This window comes from Lutzomyia longipalpis, chromosome 2, assembly GCF_024334085.1.
Source record: "Lutzomyia longipalpis isolate SR_M1_2022 chromosome 2, ASM2433408v1".
In the NCBI taxonomy this organism is placed as follows: Eukaryota; Metazoa; Arthropoda; class Insecta; order Diptera; family Psychodidae; genus Lutzomyia; species Lutzomyia longipalpis.
Window position 1 is genome coordinate 24,223,007 of NC_074708.1, and position 22,112 is coordinate 24,245,118.

General features: G+C 34.7%; 3 protein-coding genes across 6 annotated transcripts in view; 2 read left to right on the forward strand and 1 right to left on the reverse strand.

Moving 5' to 3' along the window:
* The window catches only part of LOC129789577 (neuroglian), a 41,335-nt gene extending 28,274 nt beyond the window's left edge, over positions 1-13,061 (forward strand). The window contains exons 4-10 of one of the 3 annotated variants that reach the window (XM_055826466.1): positions 2,934-4,932; positions 6,594-6,828; positions 6,905-7,481; positions 8,556-8,887; positions 8,997-9,207; positions 9,377-9,483; positions 10,388-13,061. In XM_055826466.1, coding sequence (XP_055682441.1) covers positions 2,934-4,932; positions 6,594-6,828; positions 6,905-7,481; positions 8,556-8,887; positions 8,997-9,207; positions 9,377-9,483; positions 10,388-10,521 — 3,595 coding nt within the window. In that variant the 3' untranslated portion in view covers positions 10,522-13,061. Of the gene's footprint in view, positions 1-2,933; positions 4,933-6,593; positions 6,829-6,904; positions 7,482-8,555; positions 8,888-8,996; positions 9,208-9,376; positions 9,484-9,748; positions 9,963-10,387 lie in introns of those variants that run through there. The other 2 variants (XM_055826467.1, XM_055826468.1) reach the window with 2 other exon arrangements.
* The window catches only part of LOC129789572 (uncharacterized), a 656,748-nt gene that overhangs the window by 381,388 nt on the left and 253,248 nt on the right, over positions 1-22,112 (reverse strand). Inside the window, exon 7 of one of the 2 annotated variants that reach the window (XM_055826453.1) lies at positions 10,015-10,039. The exons of the other annotated variant lie outside the window; for it this stretch is intronic. The gene's annotated coding sequence lies outside the window, so the exon portion shown is untranslated. The remainder of the gene's footprint in view (positions 1-10,014; positions 10,040-22,112) is intronic. 2 annotated transcript variants of the gene reach the window in all.
* Positions 16,534-18,290, forward strand: LOC129789664 (pre-mRNA-splicing factor CWC25 homolog). The gene is made up of 2 exons (XM_055826657.1): positions 16,534-16,685; positions 16,753-18,290. The coding sequence occupies exons 1-2, from the start codon at positions 16,668-16,670 to the stop codon at positions 18,190-18,192; spliced, it is 1,458 nt and encodes a 485-aa protein (XP_055682632.1). The 5' UTR covers positions 16,534-16,667; the 3' UTR covers positions 18,193-18,290.

Here is a 22,112-nt window from a genome sequence, read left to right on the forward strand (position 1 = left end):
TGCTAAAGAAAGAAGCATTTAATCTAAAGAAGGACACTTTCTTTAATTGCATTTGAAATGGATTTAACATTTATTGCAGAGACATTGTGACTTCCTTCATGGATTTCTCATAAACATTTAGACTAACCCTTTTTTCCTCCTTCCTCCATATTTCTGTCAAGACTTCTTTCCACACTCTCTGATCCAATTTGCCGGCGATACAGCATCTCAAAAGCTTCTCGTTTTTATCTGTTTTTTTTTTTTGCTGCTCTTCAATGTAGCAGCAGATACATTGGAGCGATAGAGAAACTACTAAAAGATTAAATTGTAGCACAAAGATATCGGAGAATGTGGGTGATGATGGTGTGTTTGAAGATGAGGTGAGAGAGGAGAAGTTTTAACATTGGTGAGCACTTTATTCACCAGAACAATAACTCACAGAAATGAAAGGCAAAAGGCGCAGGCTATATGGGGATAGTTTTGAAATTGAACTACAAAGTATACCTCTTCTCATTGTACATACACTCGAGAACATCAATGGGAACTTGTTTGGGGCTTATTTGATGAAGTATTTTGGTTTACAGAAATGTTTCATATTAAAAGGATTAAAGGTGAGGGAGGTTTGAACGTCTTAAAGCTGATAGAGATGTTAAATTTGTCAATTTTTGGTTTTGAGAATTTTTATTAGAATGCTAGAAGCAATTAAGAACGAAATATTAGTCTCAAATCTATAAATAAAATTAAATATCCAAAAGGGACATTTATTCAAAATTTTGAAGACGAAAACTTTATTTTAAATTTGTGATAAATGACCAAAAAAAATTCAGAAATGAAAATTAACTTTGTCTAATTTTCTAACTTGAACCGTTTAGCTCTTTTAGAAACTAGCTTACTTAGGTTTCTAAAACCAGAAAATTTGGTTCTTGGTTAGAATAGAACCGATTTTACAAAGTCTTTTAATCTGTATCCTCAAACTTTTCTCAATCTCTTCTCATTTTGGTACAAAATTGTCGTGTTCATTTCGATGCAATCAACTTTAAAGTAATGCAACAGAGAAAAGTTTTGGTTCAATGACCACAAAAGTAATTTATTAACATCGCTCTGTTGAAAATATCTTTTAGGGGATATAAACAAAACAATGTTAATCCCCCACAATATTAGAATTTCACAAACTATCTAATCTCAAGACTAAAGGATTTTGTCATGCACAATATGCCGTGAAACATTGAATTGTGTAGTGATGAATGAAATGCTTCTGAAACTAGATTAATTCTTCTACATATAGCAATTTGCGTAATTAGTGATGTAGAGCGGATTGTAGTGTGGAGAGGAGAGTCTCAAAAGATGCAAATCATCGTCAATGAAAGAGAATGTCTTTTGCAAAATAAAATAAAATTTTATTGAGAATTTCTCATGTGGAGCAAAGAGTTTGTTGAATGGAAAGTAAGAAGAAGAGCATTTTGTGGATGTTTTGCGACGTGTGTGAGATGGATGAAGAATTCAATGCGTGCAGATAAGTCTGCTGAAGAAGCATTTTAATGTTAATCTCCCTGTGAAATTTATGTGTGTTTATCTTTTGGGAGACTTTTTTTATTATAAACTCTCACGATGGTGGATTAAATTTAGACATCCAAAATATTTGGGTGGCAATAGGGCTAAAAATAAAAATTCCTCGTATTGGAAAATACACGCATAGAGTGTGTGAGAGGGAGGAGGGAAGAGCGAGCGATGAAGAGGAAAAGTCAGTGTTGGGAGGAAATCCAACTGGGACTCAATAAAAATATATTTTTATATGTATCCATGATAAAAGAAGAGGATGATTGGAGATGAAAGGGACATGTGATATTAAATATATGATTGAATTTGCATGATGGAAATACATGGGAAATGGAGGGAAAGGGGAAGGTGAGGATATGAGTGGAAAATTTCTATAATAATATTGCCTTTAGAAATGAGCATAATATTCAAACATTGTCCGCACTCTGACTGGATGTGAATTGCTGCCTGGTTGTGCAACCTTGACTCAATTGACGAGAATAAAATAGATATTTTCTCAAGAGAGATGTGTGTATAAGACCAAATGTGAGTGAAGAGAATGATGCGAGAAGTATCAAAAGAGAAATTCTATGCTGTATGATGCTACTCCGGGGTTTATTTATAGAAAATCGAGGGTATATTAGGAATTCCAAAAAGTTTATAGGTCAAACGTGCGTAATGCAATATGAAACATGTAGGATAGATGGAAATATAATGTGCGAGAGATCCCATTTAATCCGTTTCGGTGTTATGTTCTCATCATGTTATAAAAATAAATAAAATATCCCAGACACACACCATTGCAATTTTGTTTGCACCTTTGTGATAATTCTAAAATGATTTGAAACTGATTAGACGATTTAATTGAGAAAAAGATTTAAAAAAAAAAAGTTTATATGATCTTCATCAAATCTTAATGAACAGCTACTTAGAACATTAGATCTGCTAGTTTATTGGTTTGAGACTGAGAAAAATGTTTATTTAATTACTTTTATCCTTTCTCGACAACTTTATCTGATCTATAAATATTTAATTATTTTTGTTTTATTTGTTGCATTTTGTTAAAAAGCATACGAAAATATTTAAAATTATCATTTTTAATTTATAGCACTTCTGGATTGAGTCTGTGCTAAATTCGGTTAACAAAATTATCATAAAAACGAATTTTGGGTACTAAAAACCAAAAAAAAATTACACAGATTTAAAAAAATCAATTTGCTTTATTAAGAAAAAATACCTATTCAATGTTCTCAAGAAACTTTTCTTGAAATTTTATAAATTTTCAGTGTGTGTCTAGGATGCTATAATTTTTTTTTATAATCTTTCCACCTTGTTCGTAGTCTCAGAAATCTTCGCGATGTTTCTCTGTAAAATGAAAACTCTTTTTAAAAAATACCTTTCTCTTTATTCCCATGAAGGTATCGATGGATAAAGAACGGCAAGAAGTTCGATTGGCAGGCATATGATGATCGTATGTCCCAGCAACCTGGGAGAGGTACATTGGTCATCACGAGTCCACGTGATGAGGATTTGGGTCAGTATCAGTGCTTTGCTGAGAATGAGCACGGTATTGCCACGTCAAATTCCGTATTCGTGCGGAAGGCTGAATTGAATTCCTTCAAGGATGACACACCGAAGGTACGTGAAGCCCAAGAGGGGCAACCCTTCAAGTTGCAGTGCCAGCCACCGGATGGTTGGCCAAAGCCAAATGTTTACTGGTTGATCCAGAATGCCGATGGGGGTATTAAGAGTATCAACAATTCGCGTATGACACTCGATCCTGAAGGTAATTTGTGGTTCTCCAATGTGACACGGTATGATGCTTCGGATGATTTCTACTACGCCTGTGCTGCCACATCTGTCTTCCGGAATGAATACAAATTGGGCAATCGTGTGCTGCTGCAGGTTATGCAGACGGGTATATCGCCCACACAGAATCGCCACGAACCCAAACAGCAGTACGTGACGCGAAAGAATGAAGTTGCCCTGCGGGGGAAACGTGTTGAGATGTTCTGTATCTATGGGGGGACACCGCTACCGCAGACGGTGTGGACGAAGAATGGACAAGCCATCCTCTGGGGTGATCGTGTGTCTCAGGGTAACTACGGGAAGTCTCTTGTGATCAAACATGCCACCTTTGAGGATGCTGGAACGTACACGTGCGAAGCATCCAATGGTGTAGGGAATGCTGCTTCATACTCAATCAATTTGCAAGTCTTAGCCACGCCATACTTTACGGTTGAGCCTGAAATTCAAAATGCCGCCGAAGGGGAAACAGTTACATTCAATTGTGAAGCTTCAGGTAGTCCTGAGCCTGTGATTAAATGGATTCACAATGGGAAACCCATCCAGGAGTCTCCTGTCAATGAACGTCGCTCCGTCACAACAAATAGCATCACAATTAGCAATATTGTGAAGAAGGATACGGGAAATTACGGATGTAACGCAACCAATTCTCTTGGGTATGTCTACAAGGATTTCTACCTCAATGTCTTGGCACTGCCACCGGAAATTGTGGAGCCACCACGACAGGAAGCCACCGTTGATCGTCGAACTGTGACCCTTGTTTGCCGTGTATTCGGTGCACCAAAGCCAGAAGTGAAGTGGATTCGCAATGGATTGGAATTGACGGGTGGGCGGTATAAGACACTCGAAAATGGTGACTTGCAGATTAGTGATGTGGCATTTGCCGACGCTGGCGACTACACCTGCTATGCTGTGAATAAATTCGGTAGCAAGGAAGCAAATGGGACGCTAATTGTCAAGGAGCACACGAGGATAACGGACGAACCGCAAGATTATGAAGTAATAGCGGGAACTCCAGCCACCTTCCGGTGCAATGCAGTGGCAGATTCATCGCTTGACCTTACAATTGAATGGCTCAAGGATAGTGAAGTAATTGACTTTGATAGTGAACCACGCTTCGTGAAAACCAACGATTACTCCCTGACAATCTCCAAGACGACTGAACTTGATTCGGGCATTTATATTTGTGTGGCAAAGACGGAATTGGATGAGGCGCGTGCCCAAGCGACACTTACAGTGCAAGATGTACCCAATCCACCCCTATTGCTCAGTGTTAAGTGCAATGCACGCGATGCAACTGTGTCATGGACACCACAGGGAGACAATCGTGCCCCCATTCTGCACTACACCATTCAATACAATACCTCATTTACACCGGATACGTGGGAGGTGGCGCAGGAGAAGGTGCCAGCGACTGATTTCACATACTCAGTGTTTATGAGCCCGTGGGCTAACTACACCTACCGCGTGATTGCGTGGAATAAAGTAGGACCATCAACACCGTCGGGGCATAGTGAGGTGTGCACAACGCAACCTGATGTGCCCCACAAGAATCCCGATAATGTCGAAGGGAAGGGGAGTGAGCCCAACAACCTAATCATTCGGTGGACGGTGAGTTTTCTTTTATTTATTTTATTATCTTCTTATTTGACTAAAAATGATCAAAAAAAATCCATAAATTGTCCTTTAAATTTGAAAATTCTCTTAAACTTTCTTTGAGATAAAATGGAAAGAAACTTTGGAAATATTCCCTGATTTCTTGAGCAACTAAAGTAGAATTTTCATTGATTAATTCATGCCCAGCCAAGGGGCGTTTATCTGGCGAATATTTTGATTTTTGCTAAATATGTTTTACTAAAAACCGAAAAACTCAAAACCGGATAAAAACCACTTTAGGATTTTTCGCCTTGAATTTGCTCATTTTTAGCTTTTTACTATTTTTTGGTTGGAGTTTAGTCCTTTTGTATTTTGTAAGTTTAAGACTTTAATTATTCTTATTCTCTTCAAGTTTCGTTCCTCAATATAAACTGTTTTAATTAAAAAATTTTAGGCTTAGACTAATATTTGTTTTTCCTTTGAGAATCATCTGAATATAAGCAAATAATCCGAATATTTTCGAAAATCCGTATAATTTTGTTCAGATAAACTCCCCTTATGCCCAGCTATATTTCATTAGGGGAGACCGGGGTAAAAATAGTCAATTTGCATAAATCCTTATCTGCAGGATTCCCCAAGGGCAAGAAAATTTCCTCGATAGGTCATCCGTATAGGAAATTTCCTGGCCTACAACTTTGTCTCAGACCACTTTTCTCTATCTCCACGGGAAATATGAGTTTTCGAGCTTTTCCTAAACCCTTCCGCTTCTGACTTTTTTTAAACGCGGCGGGTAAATATAGTCACCAGTTGGCTAAATAAAGTCGGTCGAATTTTCCGACATTTCCAATGATTTTCCAACTGAGAGATTGATAGTAGTTGATAGCTAAACTTCTCACCTTTTGATCCGCGACAAGGAATTTCACTTTTATACGCACTAAAACAGAGAATTTTGCGATTTTCTCAAACACGCCATTTTGCAACAAATGAATAGAAAATATGCCAAAAATTTCGATCTCCCATATGATTTACATGGGATGACTAGATCTACCCCAAGGGGTATGTTTTGATTCAAATAATTCTACAGAAAAATCATTAAAAGTTATTGAAGAATACACCTTGGCAATGTTTTCTGTAGTAACCCAGCTAGTGAGAAAAATTATCAGATTGGAAAATTGCTGAAGGAAAACTTCGGAAAACGCGTTTTTCTCAATACGCAAAAGTTTGGGAAATGGGCCAAAAATCTATTTTCATTTTTAACTCCTAAAGTACTGATCGGATAACCTCCAAATTACTGTCAAAAATTATAGGTTGGTAAGGCTTTGCACCCTAATTTTTTCCGATTTTTCCGATTTATATTTTGGGAGAAATTGGCATTTGAAAATTCCAAAATGACTATTTTTACCCCGGTCTCCCCTACCTGGGAGAGCTATACGGTGCAAATTTAACATGAATAATTAATGATTATTTAATTTTTACTACCCCTAATTTGTTCAAACGACTTGTACTCATTTTATTTAATTTATTTTACTTGTTAAACAGAATATTTTATTACTCATGAAAAGCTTTTTTATATGCTGAAATGTTTCTAAAATAATGTTTCCAGCACAAAAATAATATTTTAGGGCCTAAAATTAAATAAATTTTTATGGAAATTTCATGATTTTTTCCCTATCCAGCCAATGCCTGAAATTGAGCACAATGGACCTCTATTCCAATATCGTGTTTTCTGGAATGAAGATATTCCCGGAGCGCAGACAAACACGGAAACAATTGGCAATTGGCGTCAAGGGGAGTTGGTTGTGCGCGACCAACCGACATTTAGACGCTACAAAATCCGCGTTGTTGCTGTCAATCGAATGGGAGAAGCGAATATTATTGCAAATCCCGTGATTGGATATTCAGGAGAAGACCGTGAGTGTTCCCCAAACTTCCGGAAAAAAAATTCTAAAATTTCCAGGAGAATAACATTTTTCGCATTATTTTCTAGGTCCATTGGAAGCACCGAAGAACTTTACGCTTCTCCAGGTGACTGACAGCACAAAGGCTCTCATGAGTTGGAATCCCGTCTCTGAGGAATCAGTGAGGGGTCACTTTAAGGGCTACAAAATCCAGATTTGGACACAAACGGAGGGAGAGGAGAATCTCAGGGAAGTTCACGTGAAGGGTGACGCAACACGTGCTCTTGTGGACAAATGCACACCGAATGCGCTCAATTTTGCCAAAGTTCTCGTCTACAATAGTCGCTTCAATGGGCCTCCCAGTGAAACGTTGTCCTTCCAGACACCTGAAGGTGTCCCGAGTACGGTGCAATCCTTCGATGCGTACCCATTGGGATCGTCGGCCTTCCTGTTGATCTGGAAGAAGCCCCTCCAACCGAATGGGGAGCTACAAGGGTACAAGATCTACTACGAAGAAGTGAAGGGAACTTTCTTGGGACCCAAAATGGAGCGTGAGCCACATATCAATGATCCGAGGCAGACACGTGCCAAATTGGCAGGATTGAAACCAAACACCAAGTACAGGCTGCACATTACGGCCACAACGAGGGCTGGAGAAGGCGAAGAGTGAGTACTTTTTTTTGTATTGAATTTTATAACCCTACAAGAAGTTTGAGAGAGTGAAAGATAAGACTCAATAATTCATCTTGATCTGATACAAATTCTCTGTTTTTTGCTTCTCCTTGTTGATGTTTTCCTATAAAAATATTATATCAGTTGAGAAGAGATTGCAAAAAAGGGAGAAATCATAACATCCTGCATATCAAGTGACGACCTGTTGATTCTTGGGGAGGGATTTTAAAATAATTCATTCCTGGGTAGATAAAAATGTCTTCAAAGAGAAATAATTTGCTAAGAATGCATAATTTTATGCGAAAGGAGAATTTCAGGAATTTAAAAATAACGAAAACAAGTAAATAAATTTAATTTTATCTCTGTGCTTTCTCACGTAAAATGTCGTGAAATAATTTCATTAAATTAAATGAATTTAGCTTTTATTTCAAAGTGATTTTGATCTGGATTTTAATTCAATTTTTTGAGTTTATTTTTTGGCCAAGATTTTATCATAAAATAAGAGAAAATTGATTGTTTTCTCTTTGATTCTGTTAATAAATTTTCAGGGACGTTTCTGCTGAGATTTATTATCATTTCCTAATTGACTATTTTCTCATGGAAAAATTCCAAAAGTTTGTGGAATTTTGCCAGAAGTTTTTTTTTGTTTGATTGTTGAAAACAGCTTTGTTGAGGATGAGAAAATTCTATCAAGATCGTATAGTCGTGAAAATGTTTGTGAGGAAATTTTTCCAGTTTATCACCCAAAGGCAGTTTCAAAGAGATTTTCAACACACTCACAAACTTTTCACTTTCACTTTAAGCACAGAAAAAAAAGAATAGTTTTTCCTTTCGTTCAAGCTTAAAGTTCACAACTTTCAATAATTCTAAAGGCCTAACCCGTTGCATTCTGGGCAAAAAATCATGATTTTCTTCACTAATAAAATTAGAATTTCGACTGCAAAAATAAGACATTAAAAACCTCTTCAAAGTGTGCAGAATCTCAAACCTTTTTATCAATTTTTTCAATCAATCAATTAAACTTAATTCTACGAAAAATAAAAAAATCCCTGATTAAAATTTCTCCAGTTACTTCATCGAGGAGAAAACTCACTCAGGCTTGGCCGTACCTCCGGATGTACCCCAATTTGGCTGGGATCGCCTCCCAAGTGACAATGGCTTGGCAAATATCAAGCTGACGTGGTTCCCGAATCTCGAGGGTAAGCCTGGATCTCATTTCTTTGCCAAATACCGCATCAAGGGGGAGAGTCAGTGGCAATCGACGGATCCTCAGCTCGATGAGGATACCCTCATTGTGCGTGGTTTGCAACCCGAAACAAACTACGAATTCCGCGTTGTGGCCGTCGATGGGGATTATTTGACGGAGAGTGGATCACAGGAAGTGGATACGTATGGCATTGGTGAGTTTCTTTTTATTCATTTAAAATCCCTGAGAAAGAAAGTGAGGGAGAGAGAGACTGAAGAGCGGAAAGAACTAATTTTGTATTAACTTTCCTTTTGTGAAATCAGAGGGACCAATAAAGGTGCCCAATGAGAATGTTGCAACAGCAGGATGGTTCATTGGTATGATGTTGGCCATTGCATTCCTCCTGCTCCTCCTTATTGTCATTTGCATCATTAAGAGGAATCGTGGTGGCAAGTATGACGTACACGACCGTGAGCTGGCCAATGGAAGACGTGATTATCCCGAAGAGGGTGGCTTCCATGAGTACTCGCAGCCGTAAGTTGGATTTTCTTCAAACAAAAAACGAAATTCTTTTTCCTTTCAATTCGGTAAGTAAGATTCCAAGTTGTCTGACTAACGTGTTTGCTTTTCTTTTCTTTCCCTGCACTCTCCTCCAAAACCGCCCAAAAACCAATACAAAAAACCAAAAAAAAATCATAAGCAGCTTGGACAATAAGAGCCAAGGTAGACAATCATTGAATTCCGCTCAAATTAAACCCGGACCCGAAAGTGATACAGACTCGATGGCGGAGTACGGCGAAGGGGATACAGGTGAGAATTCTGCAGCCGCTTTCAAATAGCGCGCGCCTTTGTTTTTCTCTTTTAATTTACTTTTAATCTAATCTCTCATTTTAAATCATTGCAAAAAGAATACATTTTCCAAAGCTATTAATTGTCTCTTCTATTTTACAAAAGAAAAATCCCCAATTGTGTTTTTCTTCCTCCTTTTGTAATTAATTTTTGATTAACTTTTTTTTTGCTTTTGATTTTTGTTTTGCATTTTTGTGTTTTTTTTTCTTCTTTTTTTTATGTTCAGAGGGAATGAATGAAGACGGTTCCTTCATTGGTCAATACGGAAAAAAAGGACGAAATCCTGAGACGAATTCACAAGCTTTTGCCACGCTTGTGTAGAGACGCACAAAAAACAAATAAAAAGAATTATAAAAAGTTGGCAAGAAAATCAAAAAAAAAAGAATCTCCATTTGTGAAAATTCATCAGAGGATTTGAAAAAAATAGTTTATAGCTCCAATCTATGCCTTAAGTTTTTTTTTACTTCTACTACTTTTTAATTTAAGAGGTACGTTGATTATTTTTTTGTTTTTTTTTCTGTTGCTTTTTGCGATTTTGAATTATTTTTATTTAAGGGAAAATAATTGAATTTTTAATTGGAAGTTATTTTGTTGTGTTCAAAAAGTCATTTACTTCAAATAAAAAAATTGACGCTAGAGGGCGAAGTATTAGTGGAGACATCTAGCGGTAAATTTTCTTTGAAAGTAAAATACGAAGATTTTGTACCCTTTAAGCAGAAATTTTATTCTTTAATAATTAAAAAAAAACATTTTTTATTCTTTCTTAAAAAATTAAAAACTTTTTGAACACAAGAAAAAGGAAATTCTCCTGAAATTCAGCAATTCTAATACTTTTTGTTTGTATTGTTTTTAAATCTCTCCTTAGCAGGACAATTCACAGAGGATGGATCCTTCATTGGTCAATATGTTCCTGGTAAATTGCAGCCACCAGTTAGTCCACAACCAATTCCACATAACCCGCCACCAACCCAGGGAGGGAATGTTGCAACGTACGTATAAGAAACTTTTATTTTGTAGTAGGAAAAAAAAAACAATTTTCGAGGACGAAAAGTGAGAAAGAAAGATTAAGAAAAAAAGTAAATAGAAAAAAGAAATTTCTGGCAGCCATATTGTTACATTGAATTAAAAATGATTAAAAAGAAAGAGAAAAACTTACAAGGAAATTGAATCTTTCCTTCTCACACAGAAATTATTTTGAAGAAACGACTACGAGTAATACATGTATTTATTCTTGCTCTATTTTATTGAAATAATAAATAACAACACATGACAAGAAGTCCAATTAGGATAAAACACTGAATACAAAGAAATTTGCGCTTAAAGTGCAAGCAAAACATAAGAAAAAAAACTTTTATTTATTAATGCCACACGCTCATAAAATAGAAATCTAAATTTCTTCATCGATTTACCTTTTTTTGTTGCAAAAAAATGAATTTTAGAAATAAAGAAAAAAATGCTTTTGCATAAATTTTATGCATTTTATTTGTGGCTCTAACATACGGATACAAAATGAATGGAACATGAAACGAAAAAGAAAAGAAATCTATTGCTAATATATTTTTTAAAAAAATATTTAGTAAAAAAAAAATGCGAACAGAATTCATCACAAAAAAAGGAAGAAAAAATGTATAAAATGAAGTAAAATTTAACTAAATATTGCTATAAAATAGAAATTTAATGAAAGGAAAAACTGATGGGAAGTTAAATAGGTGAAAAAAAGTGTTCTCTGCCTCTGTGGATGTTGAATTAAACGTAAAAGAAGAAAATGATCTGTATATTTGAAATACAATATTTGCGTGGAAATCACATAAATAGGAATCTCATAATTAATTCTTTTCAAGGGGACGGATTTTCTGATAAATTTTAATGGATTTTTTCCTTTAGAGAGATTTTTATGTAATTTCCAAAGCTTTCGGCTTCTAGGGAGCCTTCTTCAGGCCTTAAGATTCTGATAAAATTCTCAAAAACTAACAGGAAATAAACTTTGTGAAGTTTTCAAGTAAGTTTTCAGTTCAGCAATCACCTGAAAAACTATTTAACGAAAAGAATTGAGATTTTATTGATAATTAGAGGCCTGATGAAGGCTCAAAAAAACCAAAAGCTTTGGAAAAAAATACTTAAAATCTGTTAGAAGTAAAAAAACCTGAATGAAATGAAAAAATCTTTCCCTATCCCTAAGCTAGAATTTTCCATGCAATTTACTTTTTTTTCTTTTGAAAAGGCAAAGGGAAAAGTTATATATTATTTTAATTTCTCAAAGAAAACAAAATGTCTTTTATGCAGCTTTAGTTGTGAATTAATTCTTTTTTTTACAAGATATTGCTTAAGAATGATTAAAGATAAATTAAGGCAATTTACTGTAAGATGTATTAAAATCATTTTTCTTCTCTTTATCACAAAATGCACAAAAAATATAAAATTTCTTTTAATTTTATGAGAAAGAATTCGCATAGAATTTACACAGTGTGACGCAATAATTGATTTTTCAATGAAAAGAAAAGAAAAATAAATCATTGCAAATGCACGAGATTTTTTTTAAAGCCACAATTGCGTGTGGTTACGTCTGTTGTAAAAATAAAAAATAAAATAAAATAATTACCTGCAACTTGATAAAGAATTAATAAAATGATAAATATTTTACTTTTTCCTGTGAAAAAAGAATCACATGCAATTAGAAGATAAATAATTTTGTTGAATTAATTTAAATATTGAATAACTAGAAATGCCTTTTTTATTATTTAAATTATGATGACAAACATTATGTCCAAGATGTCCTCAAAAACTCTTTTCTATATTATGAAAATGTTACAAAAGAAAAAATGTGGTGGAAAATGAATTCGCGCAGCTTTTTTTATTATTATTTTCCAAATGACTGCAAAATTATTATTTTTTGAATTAAAAAAAAATAGTTTTTAGATGAATGTTTAACGTCGTAAGATAAACACTAAAGTGTTCATGATATTTTTTTTTAATTATTATTTTCTTCTCATTAAAAAAGAGCTTTTGATCTCCCTGTTCTCTCTACTTTTTCTTCGCCTTTCAATGTATTTTTAATGAAATTATTAAAATGAAAAAGAGAAATCTCAAGATAAATATTCTTTATAAACAATTTAAAAGAAAAGAAAAAAATCTCAATGTGAAATTAATATTAAATTGATGAAATATAAAACAAAACCCTTTTAACGGCAGCTAATAGAAAATTATGTGAGGAAAAAGTGTCACCTGCACTATCTCATTTCTCTCTGAAAAAAAAAAAATAAAGAAAAACTATTTAGTATTTTAAGTAAACGGACAAATTTATTTTCCGCCATATAATTATTATTTTTTTGTCATCTGATTAGACGTTAAGACATTCTCTGTGTAGCTTTTTTACAAACAAAACTTCACGTCCTTTTTCTATTATTTTTTTTTATTAAAACACATAGAATTTCACAATCACACTCGAATTTCGAAACACGCACTTTTTTTTTTTTAATTTTTAAGAATATTGAGAAAAAAACGTCGACGGAGAAAAGAAAAATAAAATTTTATTTTACTTACACGAGTTTTTATTTTTGGTTCTCTATTGGCATTGTTCGTCTTTCTTTTTTTCAGTTTTATTTGGTTATTGAGAAGCAAGAATTTTAAAGTGATTGAAAAAAAATTATTAGAATATTTCAATGTAATTTTATTAAAGAAAAATTATTCTATTTAATTATTCAAGAAGTTTCGGGTCTTTTAGCAGTTTTCTAATAACCTATAGGAAACTATGTTATTAACTAACCAACTACGTTAACTATAACTAACCAACTACGCTACCTAACTAACCAAGAGAAAATTCCGCTAAACATAGGAGATTAAAAAAAGGATTGAAAAAAATTAAAAAATCTAAATCGGAATAAATTTTAAGCTAATCTACAGATTAGAGCGAAAATGTTTTTATTGGGATTTCAGTCTCAGAACTTTCGGACGAACCTATAAACGTTAACCGTGGATTCTGTCTTCTGCGATTGTAAAACTGACTTGTTAATGAATATTGTAACAGAATTCGAGAAGAAAGATAATTTAACAAATTCACTCCTTTTGCTCCGAAAGCTTTGGAATCATTCAATTTGTAAAAAAAAATCCTTTTTTTATTTTGGTTTTGTTGATTTTTTTTCTCAGGAAAATTAATTATTAAAATCATCTAAAATTTATCAAAATCGGACATCTGATTAACACAGTTTATCACATAATTCAATTTTCTTAATTCTCTTTAATATTGAATAATCGTTAGGTACTGGATTTTGTTAAATATTTCTGACTAAATTATGGATTTTAAAATTTCCGTCGAATTAAAATTAATAAAACGTTTAAAGAACTATTTATACTAACTTTACGTGTTCCTCAAAATTTTTATGTGAATTCTTTAAAAATTCGAGAAAGTTTGAAGACGGATTTTCGGTTGTTTTTAGGCTAATTATTTTTTATTCTTGCCGACGTTTCGGACTGTATGAGTCCTTCCTCAGGGCCTACAACATTTAAAGAAATACATAAGATTCTTTAAACATATTCTCAGCAAGAAAATCTTTTTAATTTTTGCTTCTCAAACTTCTTTTAAAAATCTTCGAAAAATTACTTTATTTTGAATGGTAAAAAATGCAAAAAAAAAGTGTATAGAAATGGAAAAGAAAAAATAAGAAGGGGCGAATTAATTCCAAAAAAGCGGGACTGCATTCTACAGGGTTCTTTGAATATTAATAGCAAAATAATATTGTTACGTTTGACTTTCTCATTTTCGTCATTTTTGCACGTTTTTAGCACTTTAATTTTGCTATAAAACAATCTGTAGGATTAGAACACGCTGCACAGTTGATTTTTGTAGATTTTAGAGCTAGTCTATCTTTCTTTAGGCACCTCTTTGACTATTGCTTTAACAAGAAATTTAAAATATTTAATAAAATTGGTAAAATGCACATATAGCTTGTATAGAAATAAAAATTAAGGAAGAAGAAATTAAAGAAAAGAAGAATTTGGGGCCTATACAAGAATGAGGTGTGAGAAAGAAAGATATTTTGTGGAAGCTTTTCGAGCTATTTGTGTGGCACACGATGTATAAAAGAAAGTTCTTTAAAAAAAATGAAAGAAAATTTCGAATTAAGGATATATGTATATTAGAAAAATATTTGAGAAAGAAAATTAATAATTAAAACGACGTAATGAGGCTTTTGTGCTTTCTATGTGGTGTAAAAAAAACATTACCATGAGAAAATATTGTTCTATATTATATATATTTGTAATAAGACGATGGTCTTCTTTCCTGTTAAACTGCTATAAAAAAAAACTTCTTTCTCTTCAGCGCACAGCGAAATGCATTTGAAAAAATAATTTTTTAGTTTGTAAGATGTGGTCTTTTGGTGGATTTCTAATCAATTCTTTTTACAAACTGAAATATCACCAATATCACCCTAAAAAAATCAATAAAATAAAATCATCTAAAACTGATAAGAAACTGATGAAAAAACTGCCACTTGTTGAATGTTCTCTTTAGCAGGGAGAAAGTATACATTACATATAGCAGAAGATGTAGATAGATGTTTTTACTGATTACAAAGAGAATGACGACAAAGAACCGAATAAAATGGTAGAAAGAGAATGTAGAATTCCTCCAAAAAAAATCCATCGACCACCGCTTAGATAAAAAATTAATAAAAATGAATAAAAATTCTCCTTAATTAAGAATAAAAAAAAACTTTAGCGATGATCTGTGTAATAATTGCGAGTCAAGTCAATGAGGAATGTGAATTTTTAGGGTTTAATAATTAAAGAAAAAGAAAAAGAAATAAGAAGAGATCGACGAAGAAACAGCACCAGTGTGTAGCACTGAATTCATATTTTGATACATTCTAGGAGTTAATAAATATATAATAAAAAAAATATATTTGATAAGAAGGAACAATGCTTGCGAGATTAGCGAATGAATAAATGAAAAGGAAGAAAAAATGCGATAGGAAGAAACAAAAGAAGAAAGATTTATTCTACTTACAACAACAAATTGGATTTTTTGACCCAAAAACAAATCATCAAAAAATAATCATTTTACATTAGAAAATAAATTAATGTAAGTTTTAATCCTTATCGAGCTTCCTCTCTCCATATTAAAAAAAAAAACATTTTACTGCGCACCTAATAAATCCTTTTAAAGCCTTCACCCACTTCATTGATTATTTTTTTTACAATAAATCCATTTTTTAATATAAATTAATTTTGAGTCCTTCAATTTGGGAATGGAAAATGCAAAAAAGGATACCCGAAAAGAAGGATGTTTTTTGAAGAATAATAAATGGAAAGATTATTAACATAGAATAAAATATATTCTAGTTATATGTATTTGAAAGAAAAAAAAAACAAACCATTTAAGTATATTAAAAAAAATACTTGTAGTTTTTCTTTTATGTTGCTGTATGAAAAAAAAATAAATTGAGAAAATAAAACCCTTGAAATTCCCAAAAATTAACAAACTCTTTACAAATTATTTTTCTTTTTTTTTTAAATTATTTGTCAGTTATTTAGATTTTTGGTATTCTAGGAATAGTCTTATAGAATTTTGACATTTTGTTTCTATCTTTAATCGTATTTTTGAAGGAAAATTACTTTTCCAGGCTTCTTCAGAGATCTTTCTGACTTTTCATGAATAACAAATTCTTTGTTTTTCTTTTCTAGAATGACAATAGAATGAATAATAACATCCATGTGTCAAAATCTTAAAACAACTTTCAGTTTAAAAAAAAAAAGAAAAGATTTTTATCAGAATCTACCCCTATAATTTGAATTTGCCGCCGAATTTGGAGTACTACGCTGATACAAAATGGCGGCTGTGGTAAACTCAATTTTCTCCTCTTTGGTGCAATCTATTGAAGGTCAATATGGGTCTCTCTGATATTCACTCCGATAGTCCGATAGTCCATTTCCCAATCGATAGTTTTCGATAGCCGAAGCTATCGATAACTATCGATAAATATCGATGGTTTTTGCATTCTCTACTTCACAAATCAGTCTGTCAATGTCATTTGACAGAATAACAACTTTTTGCGAATTATTTTTATTTTTCTCATAAATCATTCAAGTTTTCTAGGACCTCATTTTAATTTTTATACAGAAAAGAAAGCCGAAAAGATCCTGCAATCATGGGTGGTGGAGATTTGGTGAGTAAATCCCGGAAAACCATTGAAAAATAAAATTTTCCAACATGTGTTTACATTTTTCTTTCAGAATGCCAAAAAGTCCTGGCACCCGAATACGCTGAAAAACCAGGAACGCGTGTGGAAGGTAGAGCAGGCAGATGCAGCTGAGAAGCGGAAGCTCGCTGAGCTTCAGAGGGAGATTACAGATGAACGGAATCGGGAGGAATTGAAGAAATTGGCACACACATCCGGAGTCATTGACATGGGGGACGACAAGAAGCTGGAGTGGATGTACAGGGGCCCGACGGAGAGTGTAAATCGAGAGGAGTACCTTCTGGGGAGAGCAGTCGACAGGACCTTTGAGCAGCTCACTGAAGCTGATAATCAGATGATTGGAGTGACTGTGCCGAAGAATCACGTCGAGCATGAATGTATTCCCTTCTCTATCCGGGCATTCAGAGGCGCCGAAGGTGGGGAGCAGGTTGACATGGCCAGGAAGATCATGGAGGATCCCCTAATGGCCATAAAGCAGAAGGAAATGGAATCCCGGAGGAAGCTTCTTGAGAATCCCGTCAAGTTGAAGGAACTTCATCGTTTGCTGAAGATTGATCAGCCAAAGGGATCAAAAAAGAAGAGCAAGAAGGAGAAAAAGAAGAAGAAGAAGCGCAGAAAGAGTAGTTCCACCTCTTCTGAGTCTGAAGGGAGTGATTTAGATGAACTCCTCGCGAAGAAATACAAGAAAATCCAGGAAGTCATCAATACGGAAAGTGGTGAAGGGAATTTGGATCTCAATCAATTGCTTGAGGATAAGTACGATAAATTGACGCAGGAGCTGGATAAGATGGGATCTAAAAAGTCCAAGAAATCATCAAGGAAGGATGATGAGAGGGATCGTTCGAGGAAGAGAAGTTCATCAAGGGAGAAATCACGAAGGCGCGATGAGAGATCTCCTTCACGGGATAGGTCCAGGAGAAGACGCGACGAGAGATCTTCATCACAGGAGGATAGGACAAGGAGAAGAGGAGGAGCAGAGAAACGTCGACGAACCCCATCTCCTGTGAGAACGAGACGTGTTTTGGACGACGATGAAGGAAGTTCCCGGATAGTTACAAAGAACTACGGCCTTGTGTCTGCTGATGGGAAATCCATAAAGATTGATGACAGGCATAGGAGGGAGGAGCGCCCAAGGGCATCTGCAAGTGATTCAGGCACATCCAAGAAAGCAAAAACCTGGACAAGACCTGAGAGGCAGCACCTCACGGAGGAGGAGAAGGAAGTAAAACGTCGGGAAATGATGGAGAATGCAGTGTGGCGGGACAAGGAACGTGAGAGGAACGTCAGGAGGTATCGTGAGGATGACAGGAAGCAGAGAGCACGAGATGATTCACGTGAATTCGACAAGAACTTCATCAACAAGGAGATCCACAAGGCAGTTAGCAAGGAAACCGTAGAGTCTCGCATTAAATCTAATGTGAATAATATTCAGCGCTCATCGCACTCAATGAATGACCATTTTGCACGGAGATAGGACTCAGGGAGAAGATTTTAGGGGAAGGGAGGCATCCTGGACAGGATTTTTTACTGGCCGGACTGGTAGGATAAACAATAAAGCAAATATTAAGGAAACTTTGACGGATTTTATCTCATCGAAGGTTACAAGAATTTAATTTCTTGATTAAATTTTAATTATTCTGCAAGTCTGGAAAAAGAGATTAGGAAGGGATTAAGGAAAGGACATCACAAAACAGGTATGTGGGAACATTTTTTTAAGTTAAAGTTTGTTAACCCTTTAAGGAACATTGGGTCATGCGTTGACCCAAAAGCTTGATTTTGAAAATGTTTCATTTTGTATGTTATTTTAAGAATATTGAGTCCAAATTAGTACAAGACTATGTCTTTATAATTCCTGATCATTTTATTACCACAGAAGATTATCTCCAAGACCTCACATGATCAGGAAGGACGGGGGGGGGGGTAGGTAAAATCTCATAGAAATGTGAGGTGGTAACCCTATATCAAATTAATCATTTTTATCTTAATAAGTTAATCATACTCTTAAACAATTTTAATTACGTCCTTTTTCACAAATTGCATAATCTTTATGTTGTGTTAATTATGCTACAACAAAAAACGACCAAATATGAAAATAAAACTTCAAATTTTCCCCCATTAAATTGCATTAGGGGAGCCAGGCCAGCGAACTCAGCGCTTTCGTGGGGTTTTCGTCATAAAAATTTAATTTCTTTTTATGTCAGGGGGTTGATTTTCATGGAAAATTTTTCCTTTTATTCTCCATCTTCCAATGAATAATTGCCAACTGGCCAGGGCTTTTAGCTACAACAAAAAATTAATTCTTTTACGACAAACATTCACTTAAGATCTCCAAGAAATCTCTGTTAAAAGATCTTTTGGCAGAAAGGAGATGTTCAGGGAGTAACTCCAATGAGGGGCGGCGTCTCATTGACGACTCCTCACATTCCTCCTCCCTTACAATCAGGGTAAAAGCACAAAAGTGGGTCAGGGGGGGGGATGGTTGCCTCCCTATGGAGAAAGCATTGCTCCAGGGGTGCTAAAAATATCCCCCAAAATGTGGAAAAGCAGAGTTTGTTGCGGGTGAAAGTGCGTATACAGCATCGACTTTCTCCGGAGGACATTCACCCCATGGCAGGAACCGAGGGATTTTTCGGGACTCAACCCCAATTTCGTTGGTGTGACGACAGCAGGGTGTATGTGGCATGAGGGGCCAAGTTCCTTGGGCGCGACCACCCTTACTTTCTCTCCCAAAAAGATGCGCAAACTATGGTAAACCCTGCGGGAGTTCAACGACCCGCAGAGCTTTCACTTTCGGGGAAAAATGTAGGTTGGTCGGGAAACATTTTCGGGAATGGGCTACAAATTTTCATGAGGGTGCGTTACACAATGCGTACATATAGGACGTTTCAGGGGGATGGTAGAAGAGGGAAAATATTGAATTTTGGGGTGAAAAAGAGATGCAAACACCTTCTTGGCTCTCTTCTTGCACATTGGGGATGAATGTTTAGGGAAGTACACTGGAGAGGAAGTACTGCGCTATCTAAGATTCTTTGTCGCATTCAGGAATATAAGATTGCTGCGTGTGGGGGTGGGAAGACATATTCCTCACAAAGAAATGGGAATTTCTTTGCGGGAATATCCAAACTGAAAATCTCGTTATTATCCCCGTAGCGCATAGAAGAAATTCATCTCATTTCAGAGACAATACAAAAGTGTGGGAGGATGCCTTGTGGGGGAATCCTTTCAAAAGTTTTCCATCATTTTGTAAATTCTTCCCATTTTATCGCCCCAAGGGATGATGTTTTAGGCTAATTGAATGCAAATCTTTTGAATTTTATTTGAAGACAGTTTTTTTTTTTCAATTAAATGTTTGGGTTTTAGGGGATTTTTAATTTAATCTCTAAAATAATTCCGATGACTTGAAATTAATTTCGCTGTAATATTGGAATTTATGTGGAAAATCTCTTATTTTACGAGCATAAGCAGCAATATTATTTATTTATTTTTGATTAGATTTAGGAAAGAAATAAGCAGAAGAGAATTTAAATTCAGTTAAAGCATTTTAATGAGAAATCTCTGAAGAAAGAGCTTTAAAATGTTTTTATTCTAGGTATTCCTTTTGAGGTATTCAAAAATGAAAATGAGAAAAAAGTTCGTAAAGAAGTTACGAATGAGGAAAGATTTTTAATAAATTCCTTTTATTTTTTTCTAGAATTTAAATCAATTTTTTAGAGCTCTCCTGAATCTATAAATTCAAGAAAACGTTGGAATTAAGCTTCACAAGTTTGATGAAATATGGGCGAGCTTAGTTCATTAAAACACAGCTAATTTCTCAAAATTTCTTATATATTTAAATGTAATTAAACTAGAAAAAGAATTAAAAGTTTTCTCTAAATTTTAGATAAAATCGAACAGAAGATTTTTTGGTTAAATCTCAACCAATTTTAGTTCCGTAATTGGGTTAGAGCATAGGTTCAAAATTTATTTGATTAGGCTGCTTTCATATCCTTAACATTGGAACAACGGAGCTCAGTTAAAAAACAAAAGAACTTGTAAAAATCAATAATAGGTCGTTGTTTTAGGAAATTTTATTGATTAATTTATGGGATAATATTATTATTAGTTTAATTTAAATTTAATAAATAATTTAATGTTTGTTTAAACAAAAAATGTTCAGAAAATTTATTAAATCTTCATGAAACTTCTCTTTTCAATCAAAATTAGAAATGATTAAAGTATTTTTTGAAGCAATATTACTCATACCTAAAACATGATAAAATTCTAGCTAGATTCAAAAGTAAAACTCAAGCTAAATTATCTCCTAAATAACAAATTATTTGGGCGTATCTTTTCCCATGTTAGTATTTTCACTAATTTCCCAACTTTCCCATCTCTTTCCTGCACATTTTCCCAAATTATGCGTGTGCTTGCCTCTGTGGGGGCATGAAGCGCGCAAAGGGAATACTTTTGTGGTTTATGGCTCCCAATTACCCAGTCACAAATACAACGACAACACCAAAGAAAAAAAAACTCCACTGCTGGTGGAGAGTTTGACGCGAGAGATGTGATATCCAAAAAGTAAAAGTTCGTTGGTCTAGTGACCCCACCATGTAACGCACACGGATGGCTCTTTTTTCGGCTGTAGGCAGAAAGAGCGCTTCAGCGGGCGCACGTGGGTTCACCCAAAAAAATCCCGCAGGAGGGTTCAATAAACCCCATGAGAAATAAAACATATAATTCCACACGAGGGTATTCTTTATTTCTTCCACACTGCCCCCATCCTTCCACCACGTACTTCCTCTGAGTTAATGGAATTTCACGGAAATCGATTCCTTCCTTTTTTCCTTTTACTTCTCTACTGCCTGCAAATCCAGGAGGAAAATCAATTTAGCAAACGAGAGATGATGGTCAATGGGAACGTTTCGCCACTTTTCGCGCATCGAAATCGCGCGCAAGTTTTCCCTCACAGAGAAATCCCTCGTTTTAACCAAAAATTGATTCAATTTCCGGGTCTTTTTCCTACTCTTCCGGGGCGCGTTTAGAGCAAAAATTTCTCCCAAAATCCCGCATTCTAAAAATAGCTTTCTTCTAAACCATTTTGGGTTCAAGGAACCCTCAATTGTCCACCCCCTTCACTCTTCTTCGCGCGCAAATTCAAACAAATCGTACGAGATGGGAATAGATAATTTTTCTTTCCAACATGGGGACACACACAGAGCTGTTTGTTCGTCTTCAAGACGCAGGCAATAAAAAAAATGAAGAAAAAAAGAAAATCATTATGGGTTTAACAATAACTTGATATGTTCTTCCCATTCCCATGTTGTTCCCTATTCCCAAATTCAGTCACCTAGGCAACACAGAGAGCTCACAGGAAAATCATTGATGCTCCAACACTTGGGCGGGAGATGAAAGACA